Source organism: Liolophura sinensis, chromosome 1, assembly GCF_032854445.1.
Source record: "Liolophura sinensis isolate JHLJ2023 chromosome 1, CUHK_Ljap_v2, whole genome shotgun sequence".
Taxonomy (NCBI): Eukaryota; Metazoa; Mollusca; class Polyplacophora; order Chitonida; family Chitonidae; genus Liolophura; species Liolophura sinensis.
The window spans coordinates 48,812,182-48,829,901 of record NC_088295.1 but is presented as its reverse complement, the minus strand read 5'-3'; the positions used below and the strand labels follow the sequence as shown (position 1 = coordinate 48,829,901).

Sequence of the window (17,720 nt, the reverse complement as noted above, 5' to 3'; positions counted from 1 at the left end):
CAACAGACAGCCAGTCATACAGTGACTAAAACATAGACAGTAAGAAATATACACACACAAAGTTTGAAGTTCTCTACGCTGGGATACACTAAATGACGGAAAATTTCGACCCCTACAAAGCTGCATCTTTTTTACCTGATTCTGAGAGTTCGAATGATCTCTGAAAGGTGTTTTGTGGTTTACATGGGAGATAAGATGACATTCAACTGGAAAAATGTAACTTTCAGTAATAAAAGTCATATTTTAAAGAAAAAATTTATTTCCCTCAAAAAGTGCAATTATGGGGAGAAAGTTTAGGTCATGTTTTAGGTATATCTGACATTTTTTGAAACATAAACAACACGACTATCTGCAGGTTGCTGGCAAACCTTCCCACGTAAGGCCGCAGAGGAATTGGCAGCTAAAACTAACGGCTACAGTAATATGCAAGCTTGCAGATGCCTTTCCCACAAATGGCACTAGGTGTAGTGGACCTCATAACAGCATTAATATCATTCACAAAATATAACCCCATGAACATACTATACTTTACATGGTGTATTACGCAGTGGGTACATTGCAAACCTCCTAGAGTACACTGTACATGTAAGTCAGAATTGTGTTACTCCCTGCTGAAAGAGCTAGATTTGAAAACCACACCTGAGTGACTGAATAAGGTTTAGCGGTCAAGGTTATATTTTATGAAGAGCAATTAACACCACATCAAACGTAACTCCATGGCGATGAATATGTATCTCTAGAATATGACCTTTACTCAATTATACAAGCTTACTCGATAGAAGAGTGTAGAACTGTTGAGAAAATAGAGATGCTTTGGGAGGAGAAAGGGCAGAATAACCACGGAGACGGTTCCCTCGGTGACGGAGCGCTTGTGACCATGCTCTGCATCCTTGCTCTCCGTCTCTGACTGTACAGACTGGGTGAGGATGATTAGGTCCAGCATCGTGGAGATGGCTGCCGTCTTGATCTTAAAACTGTCCACAAATGATGTGCATGTTATGAGGCCCTGAAGCCAGCAGGGTAAGGTCAACTCCTCATCTGTGGGGGCAAAAACATTCTTATTTACGTATTTATTTATACCTTTATTTATTTCACTGTTGTTAAGTGACACAGAATTTTTCACTCATATGATGACGCTCAGTTTACTGGGTTGAGGAAACTGTCGTGCCCTGTGGAAAACCACCGACCTCTGGCAAGTCACTGACAAACTTTCCCACATACGATGTACAGATAAGCAAACCCTGCGGGTCAAGTTAGTGGTAGACAAGCGGTTTTTAAAGAGTGTTAAGACTACGCCATACGGCCTCATGAGGATTGTCACCAAAGCCTCACCAGCATCTACAAATTCCCTGACCACAGCTGTGTTTGATCCCACACCTAGCAACTGAAAGGCAAGCACCTCAAACAACTAAAACATGGCACATTCCCAAGAGTGAGTGAGTGAGTGAGTGCTCGGGGTTTAATGTCGTGCTTACCTGTTTCCAAGAAGAACATTTTTAAGCATAATACATTTTCAATTGCAATACACATATTTAGATTACAATTTGAAAACATATTTCATACGATTTGGAAGACTAAAATTTATCTTTGACACAAACTTCACAGAAATACATGTAATGGGCAATGACCTGTAGAGATCAAATAACACTCCCATAATATGACAAAACATGCACTATGTGTCAGGTATATACAGCTTGCTGTGGATACAGGGTATCAGTAGTTCTTTTGGAGGAAATACATGGAATAATGAATGATTTTTATTGATTTCATTGTGTAATGTTTTGTGCTGTACTCAAAAATATTTCTCTTACATGTACTCAAGGCCCTGATCTACATATTCGTGTAGAAGCAGGGGGGTTTAATAGCCAGAAATGTGAAAGAGGGTGTCCAAACATCCCTTTTTGAGGCCATTTTGTTATAGCAGGGTGTCAAGATTTCATTTTCCCTTATATGTTCCATGTTAAAAGTGTTGTAAACAGGGTGTCCAAACAGAGTTTTAACACAAGTGGACGGTTAGCTGGCTAACCCAATATGTATGTGTAGAGAGGCAGGTACATACAGGTACGGTACTCTTTTTTCATTTCAAACAGAACTTTAAAGGGCCGAATAGCCTGAGTTGTCATTTCTGGCCTCTTTTTAAAAATAGGTGAAAATTAAGACTAGTAGAATCAATCAGGTTAAACGGAGAAGAAAACCAGAATACCCACTTACATCTCCAACAAAGGCCATGCACTCACACCTGCAACAAAGACCTTGTGCTTACACCTGCAACAAAGGCCATGTGCTTACACCTGCAACAATGGCCATGCACTCACACCTCCAACAAAGACCACCCACTTACACATGCAACAAAGGCCATGCGTTTACACCTGCAACAAAGGCCATGTGCTTAAACCTGCAACAAAGACCACCCACTTACATCTGCACCAAAGGCCGTGCATTTACACCTGCACCAAAGGCCATGTGCTTACACCTGCAACAAAGGCCATGTGTTTACACCTGCAACAAAAGCCACACACTTACCCTGTTTTAATGTCTGGTCCATGAGTTTATGATAGTCTGTACAGTACATGGGGAAACTGGAGAAATCCACCAGCAGTTTACAGGCTGAAGAGAAGGCTTCACATAGGTGGCTAGTGATTCTATCAGAGCTCACCAAACACTGCACTCCCACCTTAGTTCCAGGAGTTACCTCCTCTTGGCTGTAGATGGAGCCACCTTCCAGCAACGAGTCCCTGTCAGAACCTTTCCCTGAGTCCGACGACAGTGTTATGAGATCCAGGCATTTCTTTGCCAAGTCTTTATCCCCAAGCACTTTTTCTGTGACAAACACATGGAAAAATTCCTGGAAGCTTTGAACACAGGCCTGCATAAGTGTCAGTGGGCCACTGATACGATAGGACACCCTGGATGGGGAGCGCTCTATCTCAATGGAGTTATAGCGCTGAAACTCTCTCATCGCGGAACTGTCCCCTGTGCCAGAAGACTCCTCATTTTCTGACACCCTACTGGTTAGAGTTGGGGTGGAGCTTTTCCTGCTGCCCACTGACTGTGCACCGCTGTCCTCTCCCTCAGCCTCCTCTTGTGACGAATCCTCGGCTTTCTCTGGCTCGTTGTCATGGTGCTTTTCTATGTCATTCTCCCCACGGTCCTCCTTGGTCTCATTCACAGACGTTTCACTGGTGATCTTAGCAAAGGTGCTCTTGATGTCTATGTCCTGATCCCCCGCCAGGAACACCTCCGTCTCCTTCTCCTGAGCCTCACTGCCCAGGATGTTCATGGAGGGTTGAACCTTCTGCAGGATCTTGGCACAGAGACGCAGAGAAGCGGTCACCTCCTGGTCTGTGATCCTCGCGCAGTGGGTAGTCAGAGAACTTGTGATGTGACGCAGAAGGTCAGGTAAATGCTCCGTGGTTGTCTCCATGTATGTCTCCTATCAAGATCAAGCAATGACAACACATACATTAGCATCAGGTTCCAAACGTGATCAAACTATTTTCAGATTTCACACATGGATATTTGGTGTTTTATGCCGTACTCAGGAATATTTCACTTATACGACAGCGGCCAGTATTATGTTGGGAGGAAACTGGGCAGAGCCCGGCGAAAACCCATGACCATTCGCAGGTTGCTGAGAGACCTTCCCACATACTGCCAGAGAGGAAGCCAGCATGAGCTGGACTTGAACTCACAGCAACTGCATTGGTGGGAGGGTTCTGGGTCATTACGGATTATTTATCAGTGTTCAGTATAAACACTTTTTTGTGGTAGTAGTGTAGTCCCCCAAATTTTAGCATTGAAATACTGGCTATTATTGTAAGAATACATTTCTTGATGCATACATTTTCTTGATAGAGTTTTTATACTGTAACAGTGTATACTGTCTTGGCCTTTGACACATAACAATTTTAATAAAACTGTTAACATAAATAATAAAGAACACAGCACTGATATCATTGCTATTGTTGTCCTGACGCACTCCATCTGACAGGGTATCAAACCATATTTATAATGACATTCTAACCTTAATACTCAGAAATACCAAGTATTTGGTAAATCACAATGAACAGACCACATGTACTATACGAAGCACATGTACACGAACAGAGAGAAGTAGGTCACAGCATACATCATAGTTTATAAGCCTGTACTCTCTTCAGTTTAACCAACCAAAGGGGCAATGTTTCTAAAAAGAGAAAACCCGATACCAAGGAATAATGGCGTTTCAATGCTTGCGCTGTTGTAGTATCAGCTCCTAAAACTTCAATTCACTCGACCGAAAGCTAAGTTTGTTGCCTTTTAAAGCAGGTTCAAGTGATTCAGTAGGTACAGGTTGCAGAGGTTTATACTGAAACTTTGTCACATGTGCAGCCATTTTTCTGTAAAATTTCCAAATAAAATGCATTGTGATGGTTTATATCAATAAAAATGTGAGACTGGCTGTCTGTTTGATTTTTGAGTTTTAAGTTCTAACTCTTTTATCACAAAAGGTAATGGTAAGTCCTACTAACTGTACCATATGAAATGCCAGAAGTTTCAGTAAGAAAAAAATTTTCATACAACGTTGAAGAAAATTGAGGAGTTTAGTGTGAACTTTTAAGATTTGTGCCACTGGAACAAAGTGAGAGAGGTGAAAGGAAAAATGATGTTAACAAAAGCTGCGTACGAACACTGCTGACAATTCATAGAAGAACATCTTCTTAAATTTAGAGACAAAAGAGTTCCATCTCACATTCCCTTAATAATGTTCACTAGAGGGAGTAATAATGTAGGATAAAGCCGGTATGACATGCTGCTCTCTACGTACATGTATGTAAGTACTTTAGTGTTAAGCATGCATATTACCCACCAGTGACACAATGTCCAGGAGAAAGTCCACAAGCTGACACAGCTCCAACACAGAAGGGATGTCTCTGCCCTGACTGGACTCAGGGTCTCCCTGGGGTCCCTCGGGTTGCTGCTTACCCAACACACAGGCTGCCTCAAAGTTCTTGGCGATAAAATCCCAGATGAAGTAAGGCTCTAAGGTGTTGACAAGCAGGTTGGCCGTTTTGGTGAGCTCCACGCTCACCAGGCTATCCTGGCGACTGTATTTACCTGACTGACTGTTCACAGAAGAGCTCCTCTCCATTTTTCGGCGACCGCTCACCGATGATTCCGACATTTTAGCCTTGACCACACACTCTCGATACAAACAGCGAAAGACTCCGAGAAGAACGTCCTCTATAATAGCCGGCCCGATTTCTGGCTTATCCAGCAGGCTTATCAGTATTCTAAATGGCCTTAAAGCCGTGTGTTTCTCACTGCCTCCGAAGGCACTGTGGCTTAAACTCTCCGCGCTCATGATCAGGTAGCTGTTGAGAGCTGACACGAGCTTGTCCTTTGAGTAGCTGTGGAAAAAAGTCATGTCCAGCTCCCCTGAAACAGAGCTCGAATCCGTCTTGCCCTTTTTGCCCTGGTCCGTGACCCCACTGAACACAGGATTGCCTGCGGCGTCAGTGCCCAGTAACCAGGCATACAGTCGCCTGTTCAGAGACATGTCCCGCCGGAGAAGTACGCAAAGCGCAGCGTTGACCACCCGACCAGTGTCCACCCTGGTCAGCTGAGCGTTGTGCATAGGGAACGCATTCAATAGAAAGTCCAGAATACATCTCTGTACCAGAACACTGGAGTCCTGCACTGCACTGCAGGTCGCCTCTACCTAAAAAGTTGGGAAACATATATAATTTTTAAAAGTACTTTGACATCAAATATACTTTCCTGAAAAAAAAAAAGTATTTCCTATAAACTGCTGATAATATAATCAAATTTGTGACTCACTTTGTGCCCAACAAATACTGTAATATTTCAACCCTTTTGCATGTTTGCCAGGTGTATATTTTAAGTTTTCCTGAGGGCAATAGTTTGTGCCAACTAATAAAATTTTTTTCAAGCCAACTCAACCAGTGTAATTTTATCTTCAACATCAAATGAAAAAGGTGCATAAATTGCACTGAAAGTTGATCTTTCACATGCAAAAAGGTTGAGGAATTAAGGCTAGTGATATTGCTTTGTGTCCTTGGACTGTCAATACACATTTGAGGCTTGATATTTACCTGTGGTATCATATTAATTATTCAACTTTTCATCAGCAACAGCCAACTTCATTTATGCACAAAGCGATAAATGAAAATTCTTCTTTCCCATTACTGTAACTGATAATGATGAGATCCCAGAAGTATACTTGCCATCAAATCTATGTTCTGTCCCATCAGGTAGAGTTGATCCTCCATGGACTTTTTCTTGTTGTAGTGAGTGCTGAGGTAGGTGCATGCTGGGAGCCGGATGCTAGGACACGTCATAATACATTCCCAGAGACAGGTGTAGAAGAACGCAGGGCCTGCTGCCTCACAAAACTTCTCCATTAATCTGTTTGTTCTGAAAAAAAATACACGGGGGCATCTTTTTTAACAAGTTCAATTCTTGTATAAATCAAGTTGCACTGAAAGGGAGCAGAGTAATAATAGCAGAGTAATAATTCACCTCATCCATGTTGTTCGGCCAAACTGTTTTAGTTACATTTACATGTAAATCTAAATAAAATTGACTGATTGATTGACTGCTGTGTTTTGTTAATATCATATTCAAGAATTTTTTACTTGGACAATAGTAGTCAGTTTTATGGTGGGGTGGATGGTGTGGGTGGGGGGTGTGGGTAGGGGGGTGAAACCAGAGTGTCATGGTAAACCATCGGCCTTCAGCAAGTTAATATCAAACTTTCAGACATGTCATATACAGATTTGTATGCCATATCAGCGAAGGACAACTGTGTCAACCACTTATTGTTACTAGATGTATGAACAACTCCAGAGCAGGGGAGACAGAACCCATACCTCATACTGCTCTGTGGTTAAGAGACTAAAACTAAAACTGAACTTAAAGAATACAATTTAATCAAAATAGCTTAGCCTTGAATAGAAAATACTGCATATACATGTCCACAGTGGACAACTCTCCCATAGGAGTATTTGACTGACAGCTATCACTCACCTGTCATAATACTCTGAACCCTCTTCCAGCCCTGGCAACAGGCCCAATAGTAGCCCATTTAACCCAGGCTTCACTTGTTTGTCCAGTTGTGTGAAGTGCTTTTCGTATACCGCAAGCAGCGCCGGCTTCACATTCATGGCTGCATGGCCCATAAGGGGAAACAACCCTGCACTGTACACGAACAGGTCTTGAGCTAGGCGGGGCGTACCAATACATTTGAAGATGATATCGTAGGTGTCTAGGGCTTTGAGATGCACTCCGCTGGGAAGGGCTGGATGCAGACATTGGGCAAGCCGTTTACCGATGGTCACCTTTTTCGGTACAACTGGATACTTGATATGGTTTAGCAGTACCTTCAAAACCAAATTTCAAACCCATATTATAATTCACACATTTTTTTTACAATTTCAGTTTAGCGATGCATTTGTCATAATTGTATCACTGCTGAAAAATCACTGTGGTAAACTTTTAATACAGATATCAGCATTTATGTTTGTGCCAGTGGTATTTGGATGGTTTCAACCATGCTTAGTATTAACCAATTTTCAGCACTAAAACTGATAGTGCATATTAAAATCAGTACAACCCAAGTAGAAATGTAAAATGTATAAAAGGGGAATTAACTGATTCCAAGACCAAAAAGATTGTATGACGTTCAGCAGGAAACATGGCCAGCATGTCAATTCTCGTACTAAACATTAGTGTTCTCATATTAAAAGTGCACATTTCAGCTTTAGTAGTGGCCATATTCTGCCTCGTAAATTAATTGAAACTTGTATCAGAACAATCAATACATCAGAGAAAAAGGTATAGTATATCGCGGCCTTTCTATCACTTTTAATTATGAAGATCTGATTGAGTAATTTATTTATACTAACAAAGCACTGATCATACCCATTGTAGTATGTATATTACATATTCACTATATTATTCTCCTTATATATTTATTTATTTGTTTGATTGGTGTTTCCATACACCGTACTCAAGAATATTTCACTTATACAATGGCGGCCAGCATTATGGTGGGAGGAACAACCCAGGGTAAATCCACGACCATTCACAGGTTGCTGACAGGCCTATTCTCCTTAAGTGAAAAATTTCTTCAATCGTTTCTTTGACTTCCTGATATTTCCAAATGTTAAGGCCTATACATTGTTAATTAGTGTTTTAGAGGCTATCACTTTTCACACACCTTCACATACAGGTAATCAAACATATAAACAAATAAATAAATTAATTTTAATAAGTAGGTCCTACATACAAATTCAAAACCCTTGGACTGTGTGTGTTCAGAAAGTATTTGCTGCATTACGTGCTTGTGATTGGCTAAATAAAGCTGGGTATACTATCTAGATTGAAATCAATTTTTCCTAACCATAACCAAGGTTACCATGGCTATGAACTTTTGTGAAAGTAGATTCAGTATTAAGGGAATTGTGTCACAATGGGAGAGATATGTGAGCTTGATAAAGGCAGACGGTGCTTGACAAAGCTGGTTAATATTTTACACCTACAACATCTACATACAAAAACCAGGTGAAATAAGTCAATGACCCAAATATAAATTGCATGACAAAAGTGAACATGACTGCTTCAGCACAAATGTATAGTAGTCTACAGGTGAAAGAGTGTGCCTGTTTGCATGCACAGTACGTCATGTCTCTGCTGGTTCAATCTTATTTCCCTATACTGAGTTCTGCATTTCACCGTACAATGAGGGATTACAGCAGCTGGCATACAAGTCTGACTAGCCTAGGCTGACAATATTTGAGGCTGACAAAATCAAATTTCATATCAGAGTAGCCAGTAAGGACTGTCTGAGGCATCTGTTATGTATCTGTATGTAAAGTAGGACACTGAGCTTTGGTATTGATTTCACGATGCTATTGTGTGGTACACTAATGTACTGTTTACTGGGACCCCCTCAGGATTAATTTTTTCTGAATGTTCTAAATCAGGCTCGAGTTTGTGACGAAACCCAACATATCACGTCGCAGACAGTACTGGCCGTGGGGTACCTGAATCGAATGACGCAATATCTACAGGACTGAATGTACAGGTGTAATAATAAAGCAAAATCTATGAATTTTAACACTGTTCTCAACTAATATCGTGTCTGTATATGTTTACTATATGGTACATACAGTACTGTATACATGTCTGTCTATTTATTTATTGGTTGTGGTTTAACAACCATGGTCATGATTTTTTCACTTATATGATGGCGCTTATTGACTGCTTACTTTCACTCAAAAACTCCACAAAGAGCGACAGCAGGAGAATCTACAAATTAGCACTGTAAGGTCTAACGGTTGAAGCGAAATCATAATGAACAAGAAGCTGAACATATAGAGTTGACATGATTGCACATATAATACTTATGATACTAGATGCACCATTGCATTACTGGCTAGCAGATATGTGATTGTCCATTGGGCTGTTGGTAATAATATAGGTGCTAACTACCTTGTCAAATGCTGAAACTTGTGTATGTGCTCTGGGTCAAGATTTTTTCAGGAAATTAAACCATCTTAACTTTCTCATTCGATGTAAAAAAAAAATCCATCACAAATCTGATGTATTGTGAGAATTTCTTGTGATTGTGTACAGATTTTCAAATTTCTTATTACAACAGAAATCTTCAGGTGTGGATTCAGGGCCTAATCTATGGTAATTCAGTAAATGTGCGTGTACATGTACCTGGAAGAGTTCTTCCAAGTACTGAAAAAACACTTGCGCTCTTAAGACAAATTAAAAAAAAAAATAATGTTTTAAACCTCTTTGGAATCAAAAAAAGGGTGCCCACTCTGCAATACCTACAGTAGATAAGGAATTGGTATAGACTAAAAAGTAATATGGTCGACCCTGAAGCATACCTTGTTAAGTTTGCCCAGTGCAGAGATGAGGTCAGCCCACTCACTGGTATACTCAAAGCTCTTGAGGGCCTTCTCCACCTGGTTGATGTAGGACCTGTACTTAGCATCGCTCAGCAGTTCACACTCCTCCACAGTCAGCGAACTCATCTCTACATACCTGACACAACAACAACAACATGGGAAGAAATTATCAAGTATTAAATAAGTATAGATGGTTTCAATTTATTTACAAGAGTGTCGAATACCATATTCAATATTTCGACAGTCTACTTTTGCCTAATAATGCCTCATTCAAGATCAAAAAAAAAAAAAACAGTTAGAATTTTTTTTAAGGATTTTAATGACTTTCCAAACCTGGCACATAACCCTTTCCTGTAAATTTCAAACTTCACGTATAAACTGACTGGTACTGTGTACATTTATGTTATCAGCATCTCCCTACAAGCCCAAATTACTGCAGGTCATTGAACTGACAATTTTATACCTACAGGTAGGCCTACAAGTACAGGTATGCGTAGATAAGCTTAACCTGCCTGCATATCATGCAAACTGTATGACAAGTGCTTTCAGCATTGTATTAAAGTTGTTTTGTTTCTAATAGAGTCTATATTAAGACTGGGCATACTATAATACTGATCACCAGCACATACAGGCATACATGTATGTATAATGTGTCCAAAATGAAGACGAAAATCGGCTATTTTCACGCAACTGCACCCATCAAATACAAATCAGACATACATGTATAGAACGCATGTATGTCAAGAGAAGGGCCTCTACAATGTAAATGGTCAAACAAAATCCCTTTAGTCAGATCATCATTTATGTGTTTACACAAGTACATAGACTGAACAATGGGCAGTGTATTACTCATGTGTACAGCCATGGTCCTGCAGGTTTGAGTCATAACCATAAATAAAGCTGATCACCCCATTCAGGGAAAGCCCCTATAGTGGGTACAGAGCGAACATTACATGACCCCACCCCCACCCCCCACCCCAAATATAACTCTGCACACCTACAGTACATGCACTGACACGTTTCACAGCAGTTAATTGTGCTTTTTTGTTCTATTGGATAAGAGCAATTAAAAATAATAAAACCACAAAGTTAAAGTACATGTATAAACTGTTAAGCATGCAGTTCATAAACAGACTATTTTTCAAAAAAAACTATAGAATCTAACATTGACATTGACAGAATTAATGGTGTATATATCTCACAAAAGTACTTAAGATGGCCAACAGAACCAACAAATGGTCAAATTATGAAGGATAAATACAAACCCTACAACAAATAAACAAAATCAAAACACTGTCTGTAAATTCATCTGTTAATGGAGTTAGTGGAGCGGTGAGAGGCAAATGATCAGATGACAGAATAGTAACAAAATCATTTTTAATAGCCGACCTCCAAATTCAACAATATCCCCTAAAGATACTATATGCAGACTTTAACTCTAAAGTTTTATCAACTTGTTTTATCTAAATATATTGCAAGGAAATGATGGGTACTAGAAACACTCCCATGACTAGTGAGTAAAGCACTCCTCTGATCAATGAGTAAAGCATTCCTGTCATCAATGAGTAAAACACTCCCACAATCAATGAGTAAAACACTTCTACAACCAATATGTGAAGCACTCCAGAGATCAACAAGTAAAGCACTCCCACAATTATGAGTAAAACGCTTCTATTATCAATGAGTAAAGCACTCCCACAATCAATGAGTAAAACACTTCTACAACCAATATGTGAAGCACTCCAGAGATCAACGAGTAAAGCACTCCCATAATCAATGAGTAAAGCACTCCCACAATCAATGAGTAAAACACTCCTACAACCAATATGTGAAGCACTCCAGAGATCAACAAGTAAAGCACTCCCACAATTATGAGTAAAACGCTTCTATTATCAATGAGTAAAGCACTCCCACAATCAATGAGTAAAACACTTCTACAACCAATGTATGAAGCACTCCAGAGATCAACGAGTAAAGCACTCCCACAATTATGAGTAAAACGCATCATTATCAATGAGGAAAGCACTCCCATGATTGATGAGTAAAAGACTTCCAAAGACTGATCAATAAGTAAAACATTTCTATGGTAAATGAGTTAGGTGCTCTCATAATCCATGAGAAAAGCACTCCCATACTCAATGCGTAAAACATTTCTATGACCAATGTGTAAAGCACTCCCATGATCAATGCGTAAATCCCACCGTTAATCACTCATGAGCAAAACACTTCTATCATCAATGAGTAAAGCACTCCCATGATCAACGAGTAAAGCACTCCCATCATTCATGATTACAACATTTCTATGATCCAATCATCCAACTTTCGAATTTCTGATCAACACGACAAAATAACAGGTCTAAAGCATGACTGGACATCTGTTTGTTACCTCTTGACAGCCAACCAGGTAACTGTTGGGGGTAGCGACAGTAGCTGCCCCCCTCCCGGTACCATAGACAACATCTTCTGCACTCGGTTTGCCTTGAAACCTGGCGGATTATGTTCTGATTTGCTTTTCTCTGCCATGGCCGAAGAGTTTCCACTGTTGTGTTGCTCATTCATCATGTTTGTATGCTCACAGTCTTTGATACAAATACAGGTGTACAAATCCTGACAAGTTCAGCATGGTACACAACAGCATACAAATAACGAATCCAGGTACATGTACAGGTATGAACAAATTTGCACCTTAATATCAAATGTTATTTTCTGCAGTAAAATATAATAATTTGAGCTTCACCAAAACTCTTCAAAAATCATCCATCCATGGTTTATATATCCTGGCATCTGCATCATCAAAAACAACTGGACTGTAAAAATACAACCATGTTTTATAGACACATGTACTACATGTTGTGTTTATAGTAATGTACATCATTTTGTATTTGAGAACATTAGTGAAGTGCATGCTAATAATCCTGCATCAGTACACAACATGCCCATTTTGTCAAGTTTTGTGGACTCCCACTATTTGAAGACAGTGATGTTCACCACATAGTGTCAGTTCCAGTTCCTGTGCCACCTCACAATGGAGATTTGGTCATTTTCTCCTACCACCTGTAATACAGTACTCTTCTGCTTAACCGCCAAAATGGTTAAGTTAGCCAGGGTGCATCAAATGTAACTTCCTGTCTGAATCATTCATTGTTAAAATATCAAGCTGTAATTAAAACAAAGCACAAGAAAAGCTGTTACGCTCCAGAGTTAGATATATAGGATATCTGGATATGTACAAGTACATGTAATCTGCTAAAAACACATCCAGGTACACATGCTGTTCACAAGCTAGTGTGGATGTACAGAAAAACTCATTCCACATGTATGTCACATATCTCCTGATGGTTTCTGTGAATGTCAGCTTCCATGATCACATCCACAAGATAACTGTCTATTTCTGCATGGTCTAAACCATGTACAAAGTGTTCACTAAACTGAATGCTGGGGATGTATATTGCAGATATGTACACAGCTGTCAGTCACACTGTTCCTGATGCATACAGCATACATGTACATGCAGCCACATGTGGATTTCAACCAACCAGCATCATCAGTATATATTCCAGAGCTCTCGTGGCCAACAAAGGACGACAGAAATCACATCCCGTATTACGACATAAAATGTCTCTCGATCTTCAAATGTTAATGCCCATATTTTTCATCAAGCCAGCAGTACACATGTATATGTACATCCAAATTAGTAATGTTTGTTGAGCGCATAACTGTCAAAGGTTAGACACTAAAAAAAATTACTGCCTATCATTCCCATCAATTGGCTTGGTCTGAATGTCACATTCTGCTTAACACTAACAAAACCACTCACATGGTCAGACTGAATCAACATCACAAATCAAAAGAATTCCAGGACAGCATTCGCACGGAACGTCAATTTAGGGCACAATCAGTGATCCATTCATTTGCATACATGTATGTCATGTAACAAACATTACTTTTAAATTACACAGGACAACAGCTGGCTACAGCCTTAACATGTAAAAGTACATATGTGCAACAGAGGGCAAACCAAAAGCTACATGTACCTGGCTCAGTGAAATCACCATGCTTTAAATGTTGCCTGGTGCCAGATGGTGAGCCAGGTACAGACAATCCTGCCCATTTAGTCCAACAGGAAACATTATTTACAGCATACATTTAATAATTAAATTTAGTTTTCAAAAATGGAAATTTTTCAAATCCATTGTCAAATCACATGGGTACATCAGTTTTTCCTATTTTTATTTCTTTAAATTTTTGAAAAATTCAGGTACATAAATAAGTAAGGCACTGACATGTACACAACAATGATATACAAGATTTATGGTCCTGTATACATGTGTTTATTACACAACAGAGGGCTGTGGCGCATTGTCTCCTGAAATGGCTACAAACAGTGTGATTATTTTGTACATAATGTGCAGTATTCCATCTATTATGAAATGGGAGTGTCAATCAGCGTATAGTTTCATGTTTCTACACATTTTTCCTGATTCTGACTGATTCATTCATTCATCTTAAGAGTGTTTTTGTGAAATGTTATTAATTTTTGGTCACTGAACAATTCACAAAGGTATCATTTTAAGACCTTTATGTGCTCCTGATAGTGGATTCGACATCAAACAGCTGGTGACATACAGCAATGTATGTAACAATTAAATATGAATGGGATTTGTTCCCATTTTACTTTCTGTACATTTTATTAAAATATTTATTTATTTAATTAATTCGTGTGTTACACTATACTCAAGAATATTTCACTTGAGCCTGCTGGTTGCTGGCAGACCTTCCCAGGTACAGCCAGAGAGCAAGCCAGTACGAGCTGGTCTCACAGCGATTGCATTGGTGAGATGCTCCTGGCACTATAACCAGCTCGACCATGGAGGCTCCTTTCAATCGAATAGTAGCACCCTGAAACATATGCTGCCAGATGTTGTACGATGGACTCCGCATGCCACTCCAGTCTGAGATTAAACTGTGACATTTATAATGTCGCAGATAAAAGGCTTGACAGCCTGGAACGACATACTGAAGACTGCTTTTGCAACAAAGATCCCTCCCCTCTACTTACAGAGGTTATAATCTATAATGATCGTGTGACATGCTATAAATGTTACATCTTGTATTCTTTGAAAAGAAATCCAAAATCAAAAACTGCAATGAGGACACTAAATTACTTGTGCATGTCTGTTGGTTTCATTTTTCTTTTCATTCTATTACTGCTACTTGTACATATATGTAAATGGTTGATGTTTAATGTGTTATAAATTTCTTACCTTACTGAGATTACATGTAGTACTAAATTCTCTGATTTTTTTATTGGGATTTTACTTCCTTCCACTGAAACCGGGGAAGTTTCAACATATGTCTATCATGTGTGTCAATGTGACAACTGAGCTGGTTAATTTTAACACTTGTCTGTCAGGGCCGTGTTTCAACAGGAAGTAACTACAGTGTACATGTACATGTAACCGGTTAACTTTAAAACCTGTCTATCATGTGTCATCATAACTTAACTGAGCTGGCTAATTGAAAAACCTTCTGCCCATCATTTAATTGTCAACACTTCATAATTGATTTAATGTTGACGCTATCTATCATGTGTCAATATGAAATCAACTGAGCCTGTTACTATTAACACTATCATGTGTCAACATGACTCAGCTGGTTACTTTTAACACCTGTCTATCATATGTCAACCGAACATAACTGAGTTGGTTATTTTTGTCTATCATGTGTCAACGTGACACCAGTCCCATGTCTGAAGTGATTTACAATCATCTAACAATATAAGAACACTTCAGAAAGGCTGGTGTCACAGCAAACAACGATTCTAAAACAGCTCAGTACTGGATAAACACAAGTTAACTTATTCTGATGTTCGTACAGGCATCTTACCCTATCATTTATATGTGCACATAAATTTGTTAACACTAATCAAAGTACTCCTTTGTTACATGCTTGTATATCTTAATACAGGTACTTAATTCCTTAAAGTGAACATAAAGTCTGCCATCATATAAACAGAGAAAAACTGATATAGGACACAGTTATCACAGAGAAATATGTATAATAAATTCCATTAAGATTTGAAAGCTGAGAAGATGAAGTTTAGCATTAGAGATATGGCACTGGCAGACAATTTACTCTGAGTATTAATTTATTCATTAATTCAGCATTAGTGGCTGACTTTATGTTCACTTTAACAAAATGAAACTCGTATGTATTTCATACATAAGAATAATCAAAGCGACTATCATTTGTCTAATAAAATTCAAAGATTTTACTCTTTGACAGTCAGCATCAAGTAGTATTTTCCTGCCTCTAGTAAGCCACCAGGACCATATCTAGAGTCACTTCAGTTCTGGAAAACATTTGGGCTCCCAAACTGTTGGCCGCCCAAACTAAAGAAGCTGTATTAAAACTAACTAGTAAATTAAACAAGAACTTGGTGGTTTACCAATAAAAAGTTAAGTTTTCATACAAGTTGCTTTCATTTACACACTTAAAAGCTCTTAGGAAGCATCATTTTGAGTTGCAGTTTCGAAATTTGTTCATGCACGATCAGAATGTTACTATTAAAGTTTGGGATCAGAGCCTTTAATATTTTTCTAGATACGGCCTTGGCCACATTCGAATTTCAAGCTACCCTAATACACTCACCAAAACATAGCTGCAATGGATAGATGGTCACTTAGTAACATTTCAAAATAACACTATTTATGTAGTCCTTTGACTTTCTCGAAGGTTTCGTGACAAAGTGACAAGTCATTGCAGAAGGAATTTCATTAAACATGGTCAAACTAATATGTAGTACAGTGAACATGCTACCGTTAGGTTAAGTCATAATATACCAAAAGTGAAAATTAGTACCCAGGTCTGCAGTACGTCAAGATTCTGCTACATTTGAGATTAAAAAAGTGGCCTCCTGAAATGCAAACATGACTTATTTTGCTAGTCTAATGACTTAGTTAACCTCAGGCTAAGGACTAGAGAGAGCCGCCAAATAGCCGTTGGCATGGTTGGCAATTCCAATGATTCTGTACCCAAACTGTTACTTTTAAGTAAGTCTGTACCCAAATAATTTCATATCTAAGATATTAGTGGTGTGCTTGATACTTGGTAACCCTGCTTTCAAACCAGAAATATTTTATGAATACATAACACCTTCCAGACTTCAAGATCAATGGCATGAATAAAGACGATAGACTTGGGGCTAAAGGTAAAGCATACCTGCATTTAACTGTATGTCCTATCTTTTACCCTGCTGCTGTCAATATTTTTAAGGTGTAGAACTTACACAGTGACTTGAGGTGAAACATATCAATGGTCTCCTTACTTTGATCCAGTTCTTAAGCAATACATATTATGAAACAAAAAAGGCACTGGTAATGATATTTTTACCTCAGGACTGGCTTTTAAGACTAGCATTAGGTTGTACTTGGATTAGATGTGTTAATATTCAGAATTTAGATGTTTATTGTCATCTTTGTTATTTTATATGTTATAACACACTTGTCATGTTTTGATTATAGCACTTACCAGGTTCCTTCCTGAATTTTACTTGTTGACATTTTTAGGAAATAAATAAATAAATACATTTATCAGCAAACTAATACCACAGTCAACATTTGATATAACTGTTGACATATAGCCATTCAACATAATTATGTTCAACATTTTATACATTTATTTACTGACTTACACTCAACTTAATTGCTCAGTGGATTGCTTAAAGTGTCAAAGAAAACTTTCTGTCCTCACGTATGCCTATGTAAGAAAACATCAATGGCCACTTTCATTTTA

General features: G+C 38.8%; 1 protein-coding gene across 1 annotated transcript in view; it reads right to left on the bottom strand.

Moving 5' to 3' along the window:
- LOC135461955 (protein dopey-1-like) overlaps positions 1 to 17,720 on the bottom strand; it is a 44,843-nt gene that overhangs the window by 26,668 nt on the left and 455 nt on the right. The window contains 6 exon segments of the mRNA XM_064739259.1: positions 773 to 1,038; positions 2,524 to 3,433; positions 4,850 to 5,697; positions 6,224 to 6,417; positions 7,030 to 7,382; positions 9,906 to 10,062. Of these exon segments, the coding sequence (XP_064595329.1) occupies positions 773 to 1,038; positions 2,524 to 3,433; positions 4,850 to 5,697; positions 6,224 to 6,417; positions 7,030 to 7,382; positions 9,906 to 10,052 (2,718 nt within the window). The 5' untranslated portion in view covers positions 10,053 to 10,062.